Below are 22,311 nucleotides of genomic sequence, written 5' to 3' on the forward strand. Positions count from 1 at the left end.
TCTGCTATGCAAATCCTCTCCCTTATTTCCCTCACAATGACCAATTCCCTCTGAGTGAGTGAGTGAAGTCGTTCAGTCATGTCTGACTCTTTGCAACTCCATGGACTGTAGCCTACCAGGCTTCTCTTTCGGTGGGATTCTCCAGGCAAGAATACTGGAGAGGGTTGCCCCTTGCTTCCAGGTTAATTTCAACAGAGCCAAACTTTCACATTCTTCAGGAAAATCAGAATGCTCATTTTAGGTTCCCTGGAGGAGAAACAGAAAATACTTGACCCACTATGGCTTGGGAACATAATAACGAAACTGCGTATTAAACAGACAACATGCATGCAGTATCTACTATGCGCCAAGCCTGTGCAAAGCAGTTTACTCACATCATTTTCACAACAACCAGTCATTTATGCAACAAATATTTATTAAGCACCTAAATCACTCTAGAAACTGGAGATACAGCAGTAAAGAATACAAAAACCCCTGCCCTTATAGAGCTTACATTCTAGAGGTGGGGAAACAAGCAATAAATAAGATAATTAAGTGCTGTATATAGTAAGTTAGGAGTTGAGTGCTAAGGAGTATAATAAAATGAGGGTAGAAGACAGGAAATGCTGGATGGTTTGCAATTCAGAGATCATGTTCAAGGAAAGTCTCACTAAAAAAGTAAGTTGAATAAAGACCTGGAGAAGGTAACAGAGTGACCTTTTGTGGATAACTGGGGAAGACCATTCCAAGGAGAATGAACAATAAAGGGCAGAGACCCTGAGGTAGGTATTATTATATCCATTTTACAGATGGTTAAATGACTTGCTAAAGAGCCACTGCTTGAGGATGGAGCCAGAATTTAAACTCAAGGCTACTTGACATGAGGCCTGGTACATAATATAACTGTCCAGTGATGGAGTGTAAGTGAAGCGCTCTACATTACAAAAGCCTACAAGAGGGAAGGAACTTGCCCAGATGAACACAGTAAGTGCCCTGCACATGAAAGCTTGAAAGTGTGAGCTTTCAAAGTTGCAAACATGCGTTCGCATGTCCAGTCATGTAAGTCAGCTCTATCTGAGGAGGAGCTTTACGTTTCGGAGGTACAGGACCTGAACGTAGACCGGTACATGAACGTCAGGTGTGAGTGCCATTGCAGCTCGCCCTCCATCTCCTACTGCTGATGACCCTTCTACCACCTCCCACGCCCTCTCCCTCCTCCAGTCAGCAACTCTTCTCTCCTGTTCACTCAATGCCAGCCCCTAGATGCCAGCTGTTGTACTGTACTGCTGTACTACTGTTCAAGGTACTGTACTGTACGATTTTAAATGCTTTCTTTATTTTTTGTGTTTGTTTTTCATGTATTATTTGTGTGGAAAGTTTTATACACCTATTACAGTATAGCACTATATAGCCAACTGTGTTAGTTGGGTACCTAAGCGAACTTTGTAGGGCTCAACAAACAAATTGGACTTATAAACATGCTCTTGGAGCAGAACCCCTTATATGGAGGTGACTTACCACACTTGTAGATGATGGCAGAGTTGAGACCAGAGGGCTGTCATTTCTGCCACACAATCCCTGCCTCCAGAATCCGGACATCATTTCCCAAACCAATGAACAGACTTGTAAAACTTTAGCAACATATTTAATGAGAGATATGTTAAAGAGTCTTGGCTTGATGACATAAATGATGCCTCCAACTCTGACTCCTTCAGTGGCAGTGAGTAACAGAGCATAGACTATAAAGTTAGATCCTTCTAAACTTGAAAGCAGGTTCCACACTTTTCTCACTATGTGATCTTGGGCAAGTTATTAAACACCTCTGACCTCCCAGTATCATCATCCATGGAACAAGGATAGAACTGTGCCTCAGGGATGTGGTAAGGATTAGATAAAATGTGCACAGCACCTTGCAGACTGACTGGGATAGAGGGGATGCTCTAATGTGTTCATTATCTTCTCCCCTTCTTCCCTCTCCCCTACGTAATTAGTTGTATTTCTACATGCACAATTCTTGCTTTCTTAATGTATTACAGTTTTATTGAGGGTTGAGAGGTTGTCTTCTATATGTAAGTGCTCACCATATTTTATATTATATGGCGGTACATAGTGAATGCTTACAAGTGATGATTTGATCACTGGGTTAGTGGGGAAGAGAAGGAAGAGTGATTATTGCTTTGGGACTCTGTTGTTGCAACAGTCATCTGGTTGCAACATGTGTCAGCCCACTGCTCACCACAGTTGTTCTGACTGATATGACTGGCCAGGAGGTATCGTCTTACTTCTTCAAAAGTCAGTATGCGTCATTCTGGAAGATAGACCACTGTCCAGTTAGAGGAAGGCATGTCTTCAGTCAAGAGAAGAGGAGTAGCTGTCATCACCAGGTCATCCAAACCATCAGTAGGTTCTTGCAATATCCTGGTAAGAAGCAGAATTCCAGTTTAACTCACAACTTTAACATCCTCTACCCACACATCTTTCATCAGGACCACCATCAAAGAGTCAAATTGACCGATTTCAGTTTTTATTTCTTTTGTCCACCCTCTGGGAAGAGCTCAATAAGCAGCTAACCAGCTGAAAATAGGAGGAGAAGAAAAAGGCCTGGACCTAGATGATACAGGAAATGGCTCATCAGCCATCCAAAATTGAAGTTACTTTTTCATTCATGTAACGTGAATAAAAATTCTCTGTGATAAATATTAGGAATAGTTCAATGGAGAAACCCATCTGTAATTCCTTTCTTTTAAGAAAGAAAAAGTAAATCATTTGTGTTGCCTTTCTCCCTACATTAGCTTTTTCAGTCCTCATAAAAACCCTGTAAATTACCCTTAATTTACAGATGAAGCAACTAATCCCAATAATATTAAATAACTTGCTTAAGATAATAAATTACTAACCCGAGAATTATATGGACAGGCTTTTAACTTGATCCCAGTGGTTTTCCTTTGCACCTCATTTTTATGGCTCCATTTAAAAAGGATTGATAAAAGACAGTTTCCCCTGACCCTATTATGAAGGGTCAGTAAAATTTGAAAGAAATCATTATAGAACTGTCTTTTCTTTTAGTGATTGTGCATAGAACCCAGGCTTAAGACAAACAGATTTTTTTAGAGAAAAAATAATTTTTTTCAAAAGTTAATAATGACTCTTGTGACCCCATAGACTGTAGCCCACCGGGCTCCTCTGTCCATGAGATTTCCCAAGCAAGTATACTAGAGTGGGTTGCCATTTCCTTCTCCAGGGGATCTTCCAAACCCAGGGATCAAACCCAGGTCTCCTGCATTGGCGGGCAGTTTCTTTACCACTGAGCCACCAGGGAAGCTCATAATATTAACTTGTACTTTTCTCTGGATCATTGAGAAGTCCCCACAGACATGATGCTTCACTCTCAATCACTACAGAATGGGGACACGGTGTCAATGTTTCCATTTTGGGACTGCAGGCTCAAGAGGAAAGAAAGAGAAGCTACAACAAAGTTAGGGAAAGAATCATACTTCTACATATTGGCCAAGTTCAGCTTGACAAACTTATAAAAATAGATCAATCTATCAATAAATTGTCAAAACATTCATCATACACAGACACAGGAACAAATACTAAAAATAAGGAAAATCAGTACTATTGTTAAGGTGATAGGATTACGAAGAAATGTCCCCAATTTTACATATTTTGTAATGATATTATATTATTGGTGTTTTATAATATAAAAGGAAGATATAAACCAATAATTATATTCACTTCACTGGATGCTGTGAAAGTACCCATTTGCCCAGGACTAGGTTACTTCTTTCCATCAAAGTCCCATGAGTACAGTTCATTGAATTGACACTTTTGGAAGACAGACTTCTGAATCAGAAGCACTAATATGTTCTCAGTGACATCCTTTAGGTGGAACTGGTTCTTATGGAATTAGCACTCTATACCCAAATAGCACTGGCCTCAATTTCCACTGCTGCTGCTGCTGCTAAGTTGCTTCAGTCGTGTCCGACTCTGTGCAACCCCATAGACGGCAGCCCACCAGGCTCCTCTGTCTCTGGGATTCTCCAGGCAAGAACACTGGAGTGGGTTGCCATTTCCTTCTCCAATGTGTGAAAATGAAGTCACTCAGTCGTGTCCGACTCAAAGTGACCCCAATGGGCTGCAGCCTACCATGCTCCTCCGCTCATGGGATTTTCTAGGCAAGAGTATGCCTTCTCCACAATTTCCACTAGTACCCCTCAAAATGAGCAATGATGTAGAGTTTGACTTTTTGGACTAAAGTCACTTGGAATACCTTCTATAGCAAAGCTTTTCCTTGTATTTTTATCTTAAAGGGTTGGAAGATTTTTTCTTTCAATTATTTCAGCAAATTATGCCCAATTCACTAACTTTTATAATTTCTCATTTATTTCACTAGCTTTTATAATTCCACAAGTAGCTTAGAATGTTGGAGTTTAGTGGAGAAAAGAGTTAAACTTTCCTGTCTGAAAATGAAGAAACTGAGGCTTAGAGAAAATACTTTCAAATTGAAAGTAAGTACATATGGTATCACAGTGGAGCACAGCTTATATCATATTTTTCCAACTATAATTACAGTCTGCCCTATGAAGTAAGTATAGTGGTTCCTCTCCTTGATGTTACTGCTTTTCTCAATTATAATATTTACTAGCTGAGCAGAAAGTACTCAATCCATTGGTATTAAGGGCTTAAGAATAAACTTGCTCAGATATGCAGATGACACCTCCCTTATGGCACAAAGTGAAGAGGAACTAAAGATCCTCTTGATGAAAGTGAAAGAGAATGAAAAAGCTGGCTTAAAACTCAACATTCAAAAAATGAAGATCAAGGCATCCAGTCCCATCACTTCACGGCAAATAGATGGGGAAACAATGGAAACAGTGAGAGACTTCATTTTTGGGGGCTCCAAAATCACTGCAGATGGTGACTGCAGCCATGAAATTAAAAGATGCTTGCTCCTTGGAAGAAGTTGTGACAAATCTAGACAGTGTATTAAAAAGAAGAGACATTACTTTGTCAACAAAGGTCTGTCTAGTCAAAGCCATGGTTTTTCCAGTAGTCATGTATGGATGTGAGGGTTGGACCATAAAGATGGCTGAGCACTAAAGAATTGATGCTTTTAAACTATGATGCTGGAGAAGACTCTTGAAATCCCTTGGACAGCAAGGAAATCAAACCAGTCCATCTTAAAGGAGATCAGTCCTGAATGTTCATTGGAAGGACTGATGCTAAAGCTGAAGCTCCAATCCTTTGGCCATCTGATGTGAAGAACTGACTCATCTGAAAAGACCCTGATGCTGGGAAAGATTGAAGGCAGGAGGAGAAGAGGATGACAGAGGATGAGATGGTTGGATGGCATCACTGACTTGATGGACATGAGTTTGAGCAAGCTCCGGAGTTGGTGACAAACAGGGAAGCCTGGTGTGCTGCATCCATGGGGTCACAAAGAGTCGGATATGACTGAGTGACTGGACTGAACTGAACTGGACTCACTGGAAAAGACCTTAATGCTGGGAAAGAGTAAAGGTAGCAGGAAAAGGGGACAACAGAGAATGAGATGACTGGATAGCATCAGCGACTCAATGGACATGAGTTTGAGCAAGCTCCAGAAGATGGTGAAGGATACGGAAGTCTGACATGCTGCAGTCCATGGGGTTGCAAAGAGTCAGACACAAATGAGCAACTGACAACAACAATGAAGTTTTCACATTTTATAGTGAGACAGACATTTCACATTTAAGAATCTGGCATGTAGACAGTCTCAAAACTAGGTTTCCATTTCACTTGTTTTCTTAGAGGAGAATATTATCTCATGACTTAAAAATCTGAAACAAAATCTATCAGATTAAAAGAAAAGGGAGTCCTCCCTGCCTCTTGCCATCTAAGGGAATTCCATAGCCTGAATATGGGCATTGGCTCCCCCAGATTTCTGCTAATTCAAGGTAGGAGCAGTGAGGTCTGACGTAGAGGGGGTGAGACTATTTGTGTCTATGCCTCTCTACCTCTTAGGAACTCTTTGAACTTTGCTTCTATCTTATACCATGTTATGTCCAATGTAAAATTTAAACCCTTTTCAGAATTATCAACTCACAACATTATCATGACATATATATATATATATTTATATACATTATATAACATTATATCTATATGCATATATATATATATATATATATATAGAGAGAGAGAGAGAGAGAGAGAGAGACAGAGAGAGAGAGTACTGAGAGTATGCTCAATTTTACAGAATAATTCTGGACAGCCAAGGTTGGGAGGAATCACATCACCCATCACCCAGTACTCAGATTTCTGCCACTTTTCTGGCTTCCTCTTTCCTCTTCTTCTTTCTGCCTTTCCTCCCTTTTTCCTTTCTGTTATGCTGAGCACTCCAAATTCATCTCTCTGTATGATGAAGAGCATTACCACCCTTCCTCTTAGATCTTCACACCCACTCATAATGCTGACGCCTCAAAATTCACACTCATTTTTTTCTCCAAGAAGGTCATTCTCTCTTTAGTTGTCCCTGTTACAGTTATAAATATTTCCTTCATTGTCTATGAAAGGTGCAGTCAGAAAGAAATTTCTGGGAGCAACGTGCTGTGGAAAACAATTGGGCAGTTTCTCCAACAGTTAAGTATAGAATTACAGGATGACTCAGCAATTCCATTCTCAGTATGCTTTCAAGAGAAATAAATATACATTCCCTCAGAAACTGATTCACACATGAATGTTCATAGTAACATTATCATAGTAACCAACAGGGGGAAACAACTCACATTCTCATGTATAGATGAATAGATACATAAAACATGACGTGGCCGCACAATGGAATATTATTCAGCCACGAAAAGGAGCCAGGTGCTGATAACTTGCTACGACATAGGTGAACTTTGAAAACATTATGCTGAGTGAAAGAAACCAGGTATAAAATCTTACCTATTATATGATTCTTTTTATATGGTACATAACCTAGAGGTTACCAGGTGATGAAAGTAGGAGGAATGGGAAGTAATTACTTAATGGGCATGTGTCGTTTTTATAGGGTGATGAAAATGTTTTGAAACTCATGAGAGATGCTTATTGTACAACATTGTTGAATATGCTAAATACCACTGCACTGTACACTTTTAAATAGTTAATTGTATGATATGCAAATTTTACTTCAATTAAAAAAATTTGCACGTGTATGCACACAGATACACACACACACAGAGAAGAGGGAGTCATGAGGTGAGGGTAACACTGAAAATTTTCCAGGCCCTCCTCTTGGACTCTCAGGCAGTTCTGGGAGTTGCCTCACTTTCTCAGGAGGGGCACGGCAGGCTCTGTATTTAGATACATTCTCATGGAGTTAGAGGCCTGGATTCTAGGCCTGTTCTAATTGTCGTCTATGTGATTCTGAGCAAATCACTTAATATCTCTCTTCCTTATCTCTCTCTTCCTTAAAATCACTTAAGGAAGGCTTTGGACTAAACAATCTTTAAATCATTTGGATTATATGAAATAGACTAGTTAATTTAAGCAGAAAAGGAAAGTACTAGAAAGATATCAGTTGGCTCACAGAATTTAAGGAAGCCTGGGTAATTAGTCTTAGAAAAAGACAGACCCAGGACACCTTGGTGGGTGAGTTGACCAGGGTAGAAGCTGATGGTGGGGGCGGGGGTAGGATGTAGGGGAAAGTCTCATTGAAGTGCTGCTGCTAAAGGGGTAGGTGCTGGGAAATAAAAACTGTAGTCTTTCAGGACCTTCCTAGCTACTTACTTCCTCACCCTTCCTTCCTTCTTCCCTTCCTCCCTCCCTTCCTTCTTTTATTCCTCCCCTCTTTCCCCTCTTTTCCTTTCTTTCTCTTGCAAATATCAACTGGCTTTTAAGCTATGGCGAGATTAGATTTTGGCACACAAAAGTGAACTGTTTTCTTCCAGAAAAATTCTCATTTCTCTCCAGACTCTCAGGAGGATGAACCCATGGTAGGAAAAAAAAAGGGCTGCTTTGGCTGAGGCTGGGTATCAGAAAGCTTGAGAGTGGCAGTGCCCACAAGGATCAGAGCCAGAGAGGGCTGGGAGCACTGAACTCAGAGCAGATGGCTAAGAGAACAGTCCACCAAAGACCCTGGGTACCGCTGCTAGTCAGAGGGGTTTCCTTTCAGAATGTTCCCATTAACACATTTTCTTGGCATTGGCCTTATGGCTGCTGGGATGAGTAGCTTTTTTCGTTTTCCAAACTGTCCTTATCAGTAATGCAACAATAGCTAATTTAATTAGCTGACCTGAATGGCAGCCAGTTTGAGCTAATTTGGTTTTGCTAGCTGCTCCCTGGTATGTCCAGAACTGATAAGCATACTTCCCTCCAGACAAACAGTGGGGATTTTGAGGGGGCAGTGAGAGGGAGAGTAACCCTTCCGAAGTCTGTCTTACACCTGTGGGATTTAGTACTTCAGCAAAGGCAGTTATTCTTGAGTCAGTATTCCCTAAGGGCCTGTCAAATTTGTAAACTGAAAGATAAAAAAGACAACCTGGAAATTGCAAAGGCAAGGTGCCCAGGATGAGAGAGCCAGGGAAAATCATTACCCTTAGCAGGAAGAACACTTGGCCAAAAGATTTGGATCTTAGCCACTGACGGACCTTCCCCAAGTCACTTTACCTCTGTGTCTCAGCTACTCATGCATAATAATAATATGCAGGACATATGCATCACATGTCTCTGGAGAAGGAAATGGCAACCCACTCCAGTATTCTTGCCTGGAAAAGCCCATTGACAGAGGAGGCTGGCAGGTTACAGTCCATGGGGCCGCAAAAAAGTTGGACACGACTTAGCGACTAAACAACAACTAAAGAACTAAACAACAACGACTTAGCGACTAAACATGTTGTTTAGTCGCTTATATTAAAGTCGTATATATTAAAATATCACATATATAATACGAATAATAATAACCATTGCCCTACTTCCTTCATAGATATGTTGTAGAACTGCAACGCTATAATGAAGATGAGATTTCTTGTCACATATAAAGAACTATGCCAATGGGAAACATTTTAGTAATTAGCACACTACCATGAGTGTGGCCTGTGCCTCCAGGGCAAGAACCAAATACAATTCCTCTCTGTGGCCCTAGCACTTGTCAACTGAATGAAAGAGAAAGAGAAGTATGAGGAGATGGGTAGACATAGTTCACGGTATGCGGAAGTCAGCGCACAACAAAATCTCATAAAATGTAAGCTGACTTTTCAGTTTAGTATCTTAATCTTCTCCACCCTTGACAACTTCCTCCTCTCTTGACAAGAGAAAACGGGTTCACTGTTGATGTCAGATCTGTATTCACAGAAGAGCTATTCTATACCACCTGCATCTCTGCCCACCATCCCTCACCCCAAGGTCTTCCAGTGCAACCTGCCTTCACTAGTAGGTGAAGGACCACACCCAAAGCAGGCTTTTGTGTTTGCTTTGGGGTCTTTTTTCCTTTGAAGTCCTGCATTTCAATGAGATACACTGAATTATACATTGAATTATAATTTGCCTCTATTCACACAGAATATAAAAGGCATCTTGCTTGAAATGAGTGGATTTGAAAAAATTTGGAATAGGAAAGATCTATAGGATAGTATTGTTTGTTCCATAATTTTTAAAAATTCATTTATTTTTAATTGGAGAATAATTGCCTTACAAGATCGTTTTGGTCTCTGCCATATATTAACATGAATCAGCCATAGGTATACCTATGTCCCCTCGTTCTTGAACCTCCCTCCCCCCTCCCTCCTACCCCACCCCTCTAGGTTGTCACAGAGAATCAGATTTGAGCTCCCTGAGTCATACAGCAAATTTCCACTGGCTATCTAGTTTTATACTGGTAATGTTATGTTTCAATGCTGCTCTCTCAATTCGTCCTACCCTTTCCTTCCCCCACTGTGTCCACAAGTCTGGTATTTGGTCAAATCTATTTTTAACCATCCCCAAAACTGTGTTGACCATTTTCTCTCGCTCCATATCCTCCCCTGGGAGATCTCATCCATCCCACAGTTCTACTGCCTCCCATAGGGTGAAGACTCACAAGCCATTATCTTCAACCCTGACCTCACCCCTGAGGTCAGTATCCAGAAACACAACTGCCTGTTAAGGATTTCTACCTGAATCACCTATTGCACCGCATATCTAAGATTCTCAAAATTGCCCTCATCACCTAGTTTGCAAGTCTGCTTGTCTTAATTTTATGTTTTTTTCTAGTGGCTCACAGTTTCCAAACCAGAAACCCAACCTTTTCTTCACACGGTCTTCTTGGTGGAAAATGAGTTTATTGATTTTGCCTTCCAAATATCTCTCCCATTCAAGTCTTTTTTGCCACTGAAATTATTTTATTTGTATTTTTCATCTTCCATCCCCTACTTCAAACAAATTTCTTAAAGGCAGAGATTCCGTGCATATCGAGCAAATAACCAATATTTGTTGATGTGAATTGAATTAAAATCTCCCTTACTCTGTTCCACCAAATTTCCAAATCTTTAGTGAATATCAATTACTGTACTTAAGACAACTGAAGATGTAGTTGAGTTTCTCTGTTCTACCATAACAGCTATTCCAATGAACTCTAAATTCACAGTAAGTCCCTAAACTTGGGATGAGTACAGCCTGCTCAGCTGGGACCGTACAACCTCATTGACAGGGCTACCTTCTGGGTTTGCTCTAAAATTTACAGCTCAGACTTAGAACACTCAGCAGTTTCTCCAGTGTTTGCAGGAAAGGCAGAATCTACTCTGCTGCTGCTGCTGCTGAGTCGCTTCAGTCGTGTCCGACTCTGCGCGACCCCATAGACATCAGCCCACCAGGCTCCTCGTCCCTGGGATTCTCCAGGCAAGAACACTGGAGTGGGTTGCCATTTCCTTCTCCAATGCATGAAAGTGAAAATGAAGTCACTCAGTCATGTCCAACTCTTCGCGACCCCATGAACTGCAGCCCACCAGGCTCCTCCGTCCATGGGATTTGCCAGGCAAGAGTACTGGAGTGGGGTGCCATTGCCGTCTCCGTTAGAATCTACTCTAGCTGCCTTCATTACTTCTTTACAGATTCATTGTCTTCAATTTACTCACAGTTAAAACATAGAATCAGGTATGGAATAGTCTTCATAATGTCAAATTACAAGTATATGCCTATAATACATTGAAAGTATTTGGAATTTCTTAATAACTGGTGTCTCAACAACAATTTTTTTATTTTATAGTTATTTCTCTAACTTTTACTTAGTTCCTGATATGGATTTCACATCTATTTTTTCCTGAAGCATGAGCCCTAGTGTCAGTGGGTGACATTACTGCAAATGAAAAGGCAGCTGAATCATGGAAGGTTGTTGAGCCAGACAGCCTCAGTTCAAATTCTGACCCACCACCTACTGTCTGTGAGAATGACCAATGACCATACCTCTCTAGCTCACCTTCCTCATCTCTAACTGGGGGTAATAATGTCTCCACATACTTCCTAGGCTTCTTGTGAAAATTAAAAGACCTAATTCATGAGTTGCATTTACTACTCCATTTGGCACAATATAAGACAGCTATTATTATATTACTTGATAGTGAGAAAAGAAGGACATCAAAGGGGATTTTGATGGGGAAAAATAAGGTTTCATCATTTAAAAATTTTAATTGCAAAACTAGTTGTTTACCGTGGACGGATTCTGTGCTATTCAGTTTACCTATGTTATCTCATCTAACTTACGCACTGCACATCAACTCTGTAATGCAGCTTTTATTATACCTGTTTCACAGATGAGAAAACTAAGCCTTAGAGAGGTTAAGAAACTTACCACTTGACACATAGATAGTAAGTGACGGAACTAGAATATTAACTCTGGACTGTGTCCAAAGCTAAAATTAAACAAAATACATACCATTTATTCAAAGTCCTTACATCCTCTGTAAGTAAAACAAAGGAAAAGCCAATACTTGGATGAATCACAAAATAACTATGCTGAGTGAAAGAAGCCAGACCAACAAAAAGTATATATTACCTGATTCCATTTATATAAAACTCTAGAAATGCAAGCTAATTACAAAGTGACCAAGAGCAGACCAGTGTTGCTTGGGGAGGGTATTAGCTGAGGAGTGGTGGAAAAGATAAATCAAAAAGAAAACTTTTGAGGCTGATGAGTATCTTTAACATCTTGATTGTGGTGATGCACATATATGTTAAATAACCAAATCGTGTATTTCAAATATGTTCAGTTTATTGAATATCAATTATGCTCAATATACGTGTTGAAAAAACACAAGCTACTTTTGTACCCTCAAAATCATACAGTTAAATGAAGAAAACCACTATACCACTGGGGTCAGGCTTTCTGCATCTCTACAGAAAACAGTCATACCTTCTGCTTTATTCCACTGCTTTATTACCTTAATGTGCTGGCCTGGAGGATAAATGAAATAATAAACGCAGAGCCCTGAACACAGTGTCCAGGTCACGCGAGCCACTCAGTTCGTTCTCTTCCCCCACCTGCCTTATAGATTAGTCCCGACTTCTCAGAAATGCAAATGCCTAGGCACTCACCTCTGGAGGCTTTCAATATCCCTACACTGGAGCTTTTTACAACCGCCTTAGAGCGGGCCAGCATCCCTTTCCTCCTCTAATTGTCCCGCAGAGACCAGGGCGGGGCAAGTGCAGCGGGCACGTGGGGACCGGAGCAGCCCAGCAGAAGAGACCGCGCTGGTATTGAGCTCTGTGAACAAGGACCTCATTCATCTTCACGGACTTTGCTGTGCCATCCATTTTAAATGACATGGTAGGCGACCCGTTTATCAAGATCAGCACACTACTCTATTATTATGATTATTTAGCATTTACATAACACTGGATTTGCAAGTGCTTAATAATAATTTATTTATTACATCATCTAACTACTCACTAATGGAAAATTCAAGGGGTTGTCATGAGTTCACTGACCTCCACTTTGGAGACACCTTAGGCCGTTTCGAACAGCATGCCCAAGTACCAGTTGTGAAATATTTTAATGAAAAAAAGTTTGGTATATATATATATTTTTTTCCTTGGCATTTATAATGTATCTACTGAGATAATACTCTTTCTTTACAATGAATAAAATAAGCATTACTATTAAAAATCCTCTGAAGATCCCCTGGAGTAGGAAATGGCAACCCACTCTAGTATTCTTGCCTGGAAAATCCCATAGACAGAAGAGCCTGGCGGGCTACAGTCCATGGGGTCGCAAATAGTCGGACACAACTTAGTGACTAAACAACATTATAAATAAGTAACTGAAGCCATGTCTCTCTAGAACTTGTATGGAGGCTACAAGAGTGAACCCCAGGTGTGTGCAGACATGGAAACCCACCACTACATCTTCTGTCAAGAAAGGGCTCATCACCTGGCCAGGTGGAGTGTGCTAGCTAGCATCTCTGGCTGCTAGGGTCTTCAATGTCCACCTCAGACAGGGACTAAGCATGGCCACGGTCCATGTGTCAGCCATTTCTGCCCAACACAAGACTCATCTCAAACAGGCTTTGTTTCAGAGCTCCTCTTTTACAGGTGTATCTCACTGTGTGATGGCTTCTCTACCCAATCGCGCTTCCTTCCCCTTTTCCATCACAGATGTAACTCTCCAATAAACATTTTTCAGTCCTTGCTTCACCTTAGTGTCTGCTTCCCAGAGAACCCAGCCAGCCGGTATGAACCTAGAGTTTATACTCTGACAATAAGCATGTCATTTAGGCAAGTGTCTCTGGATTGTAAAATTTTCACCACTCTATTGGGATGGTTGGCTTTGGTTCTTTCAAAGGTCTTTCCATTTATTCCATCCTTCCACCTATGAATTTGTGTGGAATGGAGTTTGATATTAATATAAATTTTGTGCCTTTAGCCTTTATGCAAGAGGTTTTGTGATGGAGAAAGATTTTAAGGAACAAACTCAAGAGTCCTCGTATTTTCCTATCTACAATAACCTAGAATGATTCCAACTCTGTTAGAATGTACAATAGAAAGATGATTATGAGTGTGGATTGATGAGTGTGAAAATTACACAGTAAGAATTTATATGTATGTGTAAAGTATATCTAACATAAAACATGAAAAAACATAATTAAATAAATATCATAGGTGATCTAATTCTTATACATGCATAAAATATTGGTCAAGACAGAAGATCTCAGAGCAGAGAGAAAACAGATAGAGAGATCTCACTGATAGATAGAGAAGACAGAACTGCATTCTTATAAGATCTAATACCTGAGTCTGATGGTCGCTGAGAAAGAGTTTAAATGAACCACCCCAAAAGGAAACAACTCCTTGGACAGGACATACTTCAGAATTCTGGGAGATGCAACTCTCCCTTATCAGATGCTCAGACTTTTCACCTGTGGAGGTTTGATTTTCAAGCCAAGAATCAAAACAGAAGGTGTGTGTGCCTGTTCTCTTCATGTCCCTATTTTTTTTAAAAACTGCTGTTCTCTAAAGCCATTTTTGAAAGAAGCTTGGTCTCCACCGTTTCTCTGGATTCTTCAGTGGTCTCTGGTCAAAGAAGACAGCCACAAAAGAAACTGTTAAGAGACTTAATTAGGGTTTTTGAAAGTAAAATCCAACAAGGATCTATTTATGCAATGATTATAATAAAAAAGCTGTCACTGTAAGGCCTAAATGTACAGTTGTCATTGGGCACCAGCCCTGAGAGTCACTTGTGTAAATAGAAGTCTGTAATTTGAGAGGTCATACTGGCTAAGACTTTAACACAGATTCAACAAAGCTTTATATAAACTCATGGAAGATTTGATCTGTAATCAATTAGGAAGGTCATATGGGATATTTGAGAGAGATTTCACTGACGCTCTTAAAGGCTTGGTGAAAGAAGGTATACCCCCAAATGCCAATGATAAAGACTCAGCAATATTCTAGACTTAGTTATTTAAATGACCATTTCAGAGCAAGTCGTAAAGGAATTTGGGACTCACAGAAGTCAGCATGAAGCTACCAAAAAGAAGTCACCACACATGCATGCCATTCGCTGCTTGGTAAGGGGACTTGGACCAGCGCATGTTCCCGCATGTGCTAGAAGCAGAAGCACTGTCCCTTTGGACAGTGTACAAAATCTTGCTTGGTATTCCTCAGGATAGAGTGGGTACTGTGGGAAGTCACATCCCAATTCCTGGGAAGGAATAATGATACATAAATCAACCCACAGGCAAAATTTGTCTCTGGTATTTTTCTACAAGGCTGTGGGCCTGTCCTGTCCTGTGCAGAATATTAATGACTTGAATGAAAGTAGCAAGGGAGGGTGGCTATGTATCTGGCCTTTAGAGTCAGACAGAGCTGGGTTAAATCCTGACTCTCCTACATACTGGCTGCATATCCTTGGACAAGTGACTTAACCTTTCTGAGTCACAGTGTGCTTCACTAATAAAACGGGGATAGGGACTTCCTGGTCGTCCAGTGGCTAACAGTCTGCATTCCCAATGCAGGGGCCTGGATTTGATCCCTCGTCAAGGAACTAGATTCCACATGCCACAACTAAAGATTCCATGTGCTGTAACCAAGACCTGGTGCAAATTAATAAATAAAATAAATAAATATAAAAATAAAATAATAAAATGGTGACAGCACGTACTCAGCAGAGTTGGTGAAGGGAGAATGAAACAGTGTGCTGTGTAAAGCATAGTATCTGGCAGAGACAGGCTCCCAAAATGGTAACTCTCTGCTGCACGTCGAATACATCGTCTGAGAGTAATGAGAATATGTTGGATGACAAAATCAGGATCCAAAAAGGTCTCAGCAGGCTGGACTCAAGGACCAAATCTAATAGGATGGCATTTAACAAAGATAAATGTAAAGGTACTGCAATTAGGTCTGAACAGCAAGCTGCACACGTGCCCAGTGGGGAGATAGGGCTTATCAACAGCACACCTGGAAAAGACTTGGGGGCATTGCATGACTCTTTGCTCATTAATGGGTCAATCAGGTGAAGTGGCTGCCAAAAAGCAAAGGCAGTCTTAAACAGTGTAAAGGCTCATTGTCTGGAACAAAGGGAGAAATAATGCCTGTCTCCATGACCACACTCGGGTACTACACTTTAATAGGGGTGGTGATAAGCTGGGCTTTTTCCAAAGACACAGAATCAGGATAGTGAGGAGACACAAACTCAGTCAAAGCAAAGAACAGCGGAGGCCAGGGAATACCACGGAGGCTTAGGATAAGTGTTTACAAACATGAGAAAAGCAGTTATGTACTTGATGATGAATTAGAGCTCGGTAATACAAATTCCTAACTCTTTGCCTGTTTAACGTTGCTCAGGGGAGAATTAGGATGAGGGTGGCGTTACAGAAAGGAAGGCTGCTGTGCAGTATAAAGAAAAGTGAAGTCGCTCAGTCGTGTCCGACTCTTTGCGACTCCATGGACTGTTGCCTACCAGGCTCCTCAGGCAACAGTCCATGGACTTTTTCAGGCAAGAATACTGGAGTGGGTTGCCATTTCCTTCTCCAGGGGATCTTCCCGACCCAGGGATCAAACCTGGGTCTCCTGCATTGCAGGCAGACACTTTACCATCAGAGCCACAGGGAAGCCCTCTAACTGTCAATGCTGTCACAAACAGGGAGGGATTGAGTTCCCCATCCCGGAAGCATTCAAGCTGAGGCTGCAGAATCACCTGCAAAGGATATTACTAAGTGATTACTACACCCCCTGGAGCAGGGCTCAACTTGCAGCCCTTGTGCCCCCAGAAATCGTTTGCAAAATCCTGTAAGTGTGTGCAGAAGTTCATTTTCCTCTGGGTAGAGGGTTCATGACCTCTTCAAATCTTTTGTGGAACCCAAAAAATGACCCAGAAAAGATGAAGGTAAACTGAGTTGATGCACTATCGCTTTCAAACTTGGACATCCACTGTATGCTGCTAGTCTTGGTATCGGAGACACAGAGATGAGGAAGGTATTATGTCTAGCCTTGTAAAGGGAAACTTTGAGTTTGGTATGTTCTTTTAAACAAACAAATGTAAAAGATTCCTTATCTGTGCTGTGATAGAGAATGATGTACAGAAGAACAACAGGAAAGACAGTGGTCCTTTCTTCCTGGAAGGAGGTGCCCTCTGACTCTGTGATTTGGGGACTCCATCAGCCTCCTTCACCACTCTTTGGGTAAATGCTGTGCTCACAGACTTACCAAGGATTCCAGGGGATGGAAATTTAGCAAAACAGCGGACATCTTAAGAGTCCCAGAAGATTCTGAAAATGGCTTATGTCTAGACCATACCTTCCCCCAAGATCCATCCTATGTAGCTATGATGGGGCAGGCTCACTAGAATGTCCTAAAAAGAGATGTCATGAAATCTGTAGGAATATGTTTTTGATCAGTTCATGAAAACCCAAATCACCCACTGCCTGGGCCTGTGAGCACAATATTAAACTGCCAACCTGTTTTACATTTATTTACCCACCGTGTAATGCCTGCTTTATTGAGCCAATAAATTGGAGGCAGTAATATTCACCCATCAAAATCTACCTGGCATCCAAGACCTGGCTCTCACCCTATACCCTTCAGAGGTGCCCTCAGGTCCTCTGCCTGCCAAGAGCATCTGCTCTCTAAACCTCTGCAGCACCCACTATGTATATTGTCATTAGGCACCTACTGTTTACCATTTTGCACTGCCACTTAGCTGGATCCTATGAGTACATTTTGTCTAGTTTTAGATGAGACAACTCTTGCCTGACATGACCATCAATTCTCCAGGGATGGAGAACCTGTTTTAAATCCTTGTCTTCTATCTTCCATTAAGCTTTTCCTGGGGCAGCTTATGTCATAGGAGCTCAGTTAAATAGAACGGAACAATCATTATAAAACTGAAGTGTTTCAGATAATCAGCTTGATCTGGTCGTCAAGCATATGTGAAAAGGGAGTGGATGTGGGATTTAAGACTCCCATAGCGATGTAAATGAGTTTTCTATACCTCTGACTGGTTGTCACATTAAATTGGATAGGAAGTGGGGAGTAAAGCCCTCCTTGTCTCTCATAGTGATATGTCCGGAGGAACTATGGACGAGCAAGGATGTTGAAACGTGCTCTTCCAATGCTAATAGTCCCATTGATTTAGTTTTAAACTTGTTTGGCTAGAATCACAGAGCTAAAAAGATGCTAGATTCAGAAATACAAACTCCTCCTTTTATAGGTGATGAAACTAAAGTCACTAGAAGCAAAGTAATTTTAGGTCAAGGATAACTAAAATGACTTGGTTTTAGAGCTGCTTAGTAGCAAAGTTGAGACTAGGACCTAGGTTGGCTGGGTTCCAAGTAAGAGCATCCCTACTTAAATCCTCTAGACTCATGTCTGGCCAAGTAGAGGGTATAGCCCTGACAACGGACCACAGGGACCCTTAGTTACTGCACCTGTTTCTGTCCCTTTCGCTCTCTCTGCTACAGGCAGGCTGGCCTGGGCATTGTTTCATGAAATATCAGGCAAGCTCCTCCCTCAGGACCTTTGAAAATGCTGTATCTGCTTGGATTGCTTTTGACCCAGATATCCACGTGGCTTGCTGCCTCATCTTCTTCAGGTCTTGTTCAAATGTCCCCTTTTTAGTGAGGCCTCCCCAGCCATCCCAGTTAAAGTTACCTGCTCCCGCTGCCTGTCCCAGCCAAACACTCATTCTCTCCTTCCTCTGCTAACTTTTCTCTTTAGCGCTTATTACTAACATTCACTAATAGCTTACTTATTCATTTTTTGTTTATGTGTCTCTCCTTTATTATGCCCTGTGCTCTCAGAGAGAAGGTTTTTTTTTTTTTTTTTTTTAACTGCTTCATTTGATTATCTATTCATGATACTTAAGCACATATATACACAGTATATCATGGGAAATGCCAGGATGGATGACTCACAAGCTGGAATCGAGAGATTCCACAAACTGGGAGAAATACCAACAACCTCAGATATGCAGATGCTAACACTCTAATGGCAGAAAGTGAAGAGGAACTAAAGGGCCTCTTGATGAGGGTGAAAGAGGAGAGTGAAAAAGCTGGCTTAAAACTTAACATTCAAAAAACTAAGATCATGACATTAGGTCCCATCACTTCATGGCAGACAGATGGGGAAAAGTGGAAACAGTGACAGATTTTATTTTCTTGGGGCTGCAAAAATCAATGTGCTATCAAATTGTGGTGCTGGATAAGACTCTTGAGAGTCCCTTGGATAGCACGGAGATCAAAGAAGTCAATCCTAAAGGAAATCAACCTTAAATATTCATTGGAAGGACACACTGAAGCAGCAACTCCAATGCTTTGGCCACCTGATGCAAAGAGCAAACTCACTGGAAAAGACCCTGATGCTGGGAAAGACTGAGGGCAAGAGGAGAAGAGGGAGGCAGAATGTGAGATACTTGGATAGCATCACTGACTCAATTAACATGAGTCTGAGCAAACTCAGGGAGATAGCGAGGGACGGGGAAGCCTGGCATGCTGTATAGTCCATGGGGTCACAAAGAGTCAGACGTGCCTGAGCAGCTGAACAACAACCACAAATGGCATATAGACAGTGCTTAGTGGATGCTTGTTAAATGAGTGACAGTGCTGACTGGGACAGAAACCAAAGCCCAGGAGTGTCACTGCAAGATTCAAGGACATGTGAACCAATGGCCAGAGAGGTAGCCGTATTCTGGTCCTCACGTCTTTCCTGGAAACCTGCCAGAGGCACCTGGAGCCAAATCTTAGAAGTCACCGTCCCCCTCCTTCTGGCCTGCTGCCAGGGTCCCTAACAAGCACAGCAGAAGGCAGCAGATGGATCTCATGGGGTTTTAACTATGGATTTAAAATTGTAAACTTCGGATTTTTCAGTAGAGTCAAGGTCCCATGGACCACCTCATCAACTGTCACATAGCATCTAAATAAACCTCAGCAGATGAATCAAATGTCTGGGGCTGACTGGGGCAGGGCATCCTTGAAATAATATTTCAGTTCAGTTCCGTTCAGTCACTCAGTCGTGTCCGACTCTTTGAGACCCCATGAATCGCAGCACGCCAGGCCTCCCTGTCCATCACCAACTCCCAGAGTTCACTCAGACTCATGTCCATCGAGTCAGTGATGCCATTCAGCCATCTCATCCTCTGTCGTCCCCTTCTCCTCCTGCCCCCAATCCCTCTCAGCATCAGAATCTTTTCCAATGAGTCAGCTCTTCGCATGAGGTGGCCAAAGTACTGGAGTTTCAGCTTTAGCGTCATTCCTTCCAAAGAACACCCAGGACCGATCTCCTTTGAATGGACTGGTTGGACCTCCTTTCAGTCTAAGAGACTCTCAAGAGTCTTCTCCAATACCACAGTTCAAAAGCATCAATTCTTTGGCGCTCAGCTTTCTTCACAGTCCAACTCTCACATCCATACATGACCACTGGAAAAATAATACTTAGGTTCTGTTAAAGTGTAAACTCATTGTTAATCCATGTCAGAGGCAAGAATCAACATTCAAACTGTCAGAGGCCTACTTGCTGATGGCTGGGAGAACCCTTGTCACCTGCCAGTGAGTGTCCCCAAGCGCTTAGAGAGCCACTGACATGGATGAGCGACGTGTGGTGTTCGGACAGTGGTGAAATGGTTCCCCACCCTGGAGCCGATCTGTATCCTGCTCCGTGCCTGGCTCCTGGCTGAGCATCACCTGAGGGAGGCGGGAGCCGACCTCAACCACTGTCAGGGCCTCCGTTTGCGAGCTCAGACCTTCCGTACGAGCCTCTCATCAACTCCCGTGCACTGAGAATTCTTCAAGGGCCAAAGAAACACAGGACCGAGAATTTCTTCATGCCCAGTGACACAGGTCCAGGCACTCCCAGGCGTTTTCCCATCCAAAGTGCCCTGTGGTCCTCCCTCTGGCCCCTCCCATCCCGTGGACTATGTTACTCACATGGTCACAGGGATCACAGGAGGTCTTGCTGTCTCCACCCTTCTTACACCCCATGTAGGGGTTACTGTGGATGGGGCAACCCTGTAAACCCAGGTCCAAACATCAATTCAGAATAAGAAGATTTTCCAGTAAAGGCTTGAACCCTTAACCATGGAACATGTTACACTTTAACAGTCCCTCCCAGCCCCCCAGCTGTCAGGATGAAAGGAGAATGATCTTACTTGGTCCTGGGACTCTCAAAGACCTTTTTGCCCCGAAGAGCTGCTCTGAAACCTGGCTCCTTCAAGGGAAGTAAGGACAACTTCATGAGGACACTCGTTATGAAAGTGGCTTCCCTCAGAAGTCACCTCTGACTCTGGTCAAGCAGGAAAGCATCAGCCAGTTTCTTAAGCTGCTGTCGTACACAAGAGAAAATCTGCAGCTGACTCTGAGACCATCTCTTCTTTCTCTCTCTCCATATTCCCTTCTTTCTCTAGCACGGAATGCTTGGGGCCCACCTGAGACCTAACATTTGTCTATTTTGAGAATAGATGAGTATTTATTAGAATTAAACAGCTGGGAGCCCTGTGATATTTAGACGGGTATTAGGAGGAGTGTATAAGAAGAAGATAATGCTGGGTCTTTTTTTCTGTAAACCAGTCTGGGCTTAGTTACTGAGGGGATTTCTTGAGTCTCCTGTGAGAGCCAGATACAGTTAATTTCCTGCAAAAGCAGCGGGCTGGGCCACGCTGATATTGCAGTGTTATTTAGAATAGAAAGGTCAGGCCTGAGATTGAATAATCATTGACAAGAAATCCATGGGGGATAGGAAGCAGTTGGTGATCAGTGACTGAAACCTGGCCCGACTCCACCCCTCCTTCTCTTCCTTCTCGGGATCTGGCTGATCCGGGGCTTTGTTTAGCATTCTTCTCTGGAAAATGTTTCTTGAACCCTCAGAGCTAATGGGTATGGTGTGTGGAGACAGGGAACAAGACAGGCTTCGGGCAGCATTCCAGATGGGATGCTCGACCTTCCACACTTGATGTGCCTGAGCTGGGCTCACCCTTTGCCCCAGGCACCTGCGTGTGAATTTTCAAATTACAAATGGTAGCTTTCTCCTCAGTACTTAGAAGCACTCGGAACCTCAATAGGACATTTTTCTCTGCCTGGTCTCTGAGACAGAGTCTCTGTAGCTCAGCCTCCCAGCATGCCCCCAGTGTGAAGTCAAATGTGGGATGTTGGGCAAGCTCACTGGGCAACCTGACGGATGTAGGACCGGCTGTGTGTCACGCATGCGCTGTGCCCTTTGAAAAAAAGTGTCTCGTGAATCCTGACAGCCCTGAGATCCCTGCTTTACAGGTGAAGAGAAAGGCTCAGGAGGCTTGGAGAGGTTGAATAACATGCTCATGATCTCCCAGCTCTTAAGCAGCAGAACAAAGCTTTTAAACCTAGGGCTTTCCAGGTGCCAAGTATGTGCTCTTTGTCTGTCTCATGCTGTCTC

The 22,311-nt window shown here is 42.3% G+C and overlaps 1 protein-coding gene across 2 annotated transcripts in view; it reads right to left on the reverse strand.

Moving 5' to 3' along the window:
- Nucleotides 1-394: 394 nt before the first annotated feature.
- PBX1 (PBX homeobox 1) overlaps nucleotides 395-22,311 on the reverse strand; it is a 335,322-nt gene continuing 313,405 nt past the window's right edge. The window contains exon 9 of one of the 2 annotated variants that reach the window (XM_005203438.4): nucleotides 395-2,397. In XM_005203438.4, the coding sequence (XP_005203495.1) occupies nucleotides 2,377-2,397 (21 nt within the window). In that variant the 3' untranslated portion in view covers nucleotides 395-2,376. The remainder of the gene's footprint in view (nucleotides 2,398-22,311) is intronic. The other variant, XM_010802730.4, reaches the window with a different exon arrangement.

The sequence above is a fragment of the Bos taurus genome, chromosome 3 (genome assembly GCF_002263795.3).
Source record: "Bos taurus isolate L1 Dominette 01449 registration number 42190680 breed Hereford chromosome 3, ARS-UCD2.0, whole genome shotgun sequence".
Taxonomy (NCBI): Eukaryota; Metazoa; Chordata; class Mammalia; order Artiodactyla; family Bovidae; genus Bos; species Bos taurus.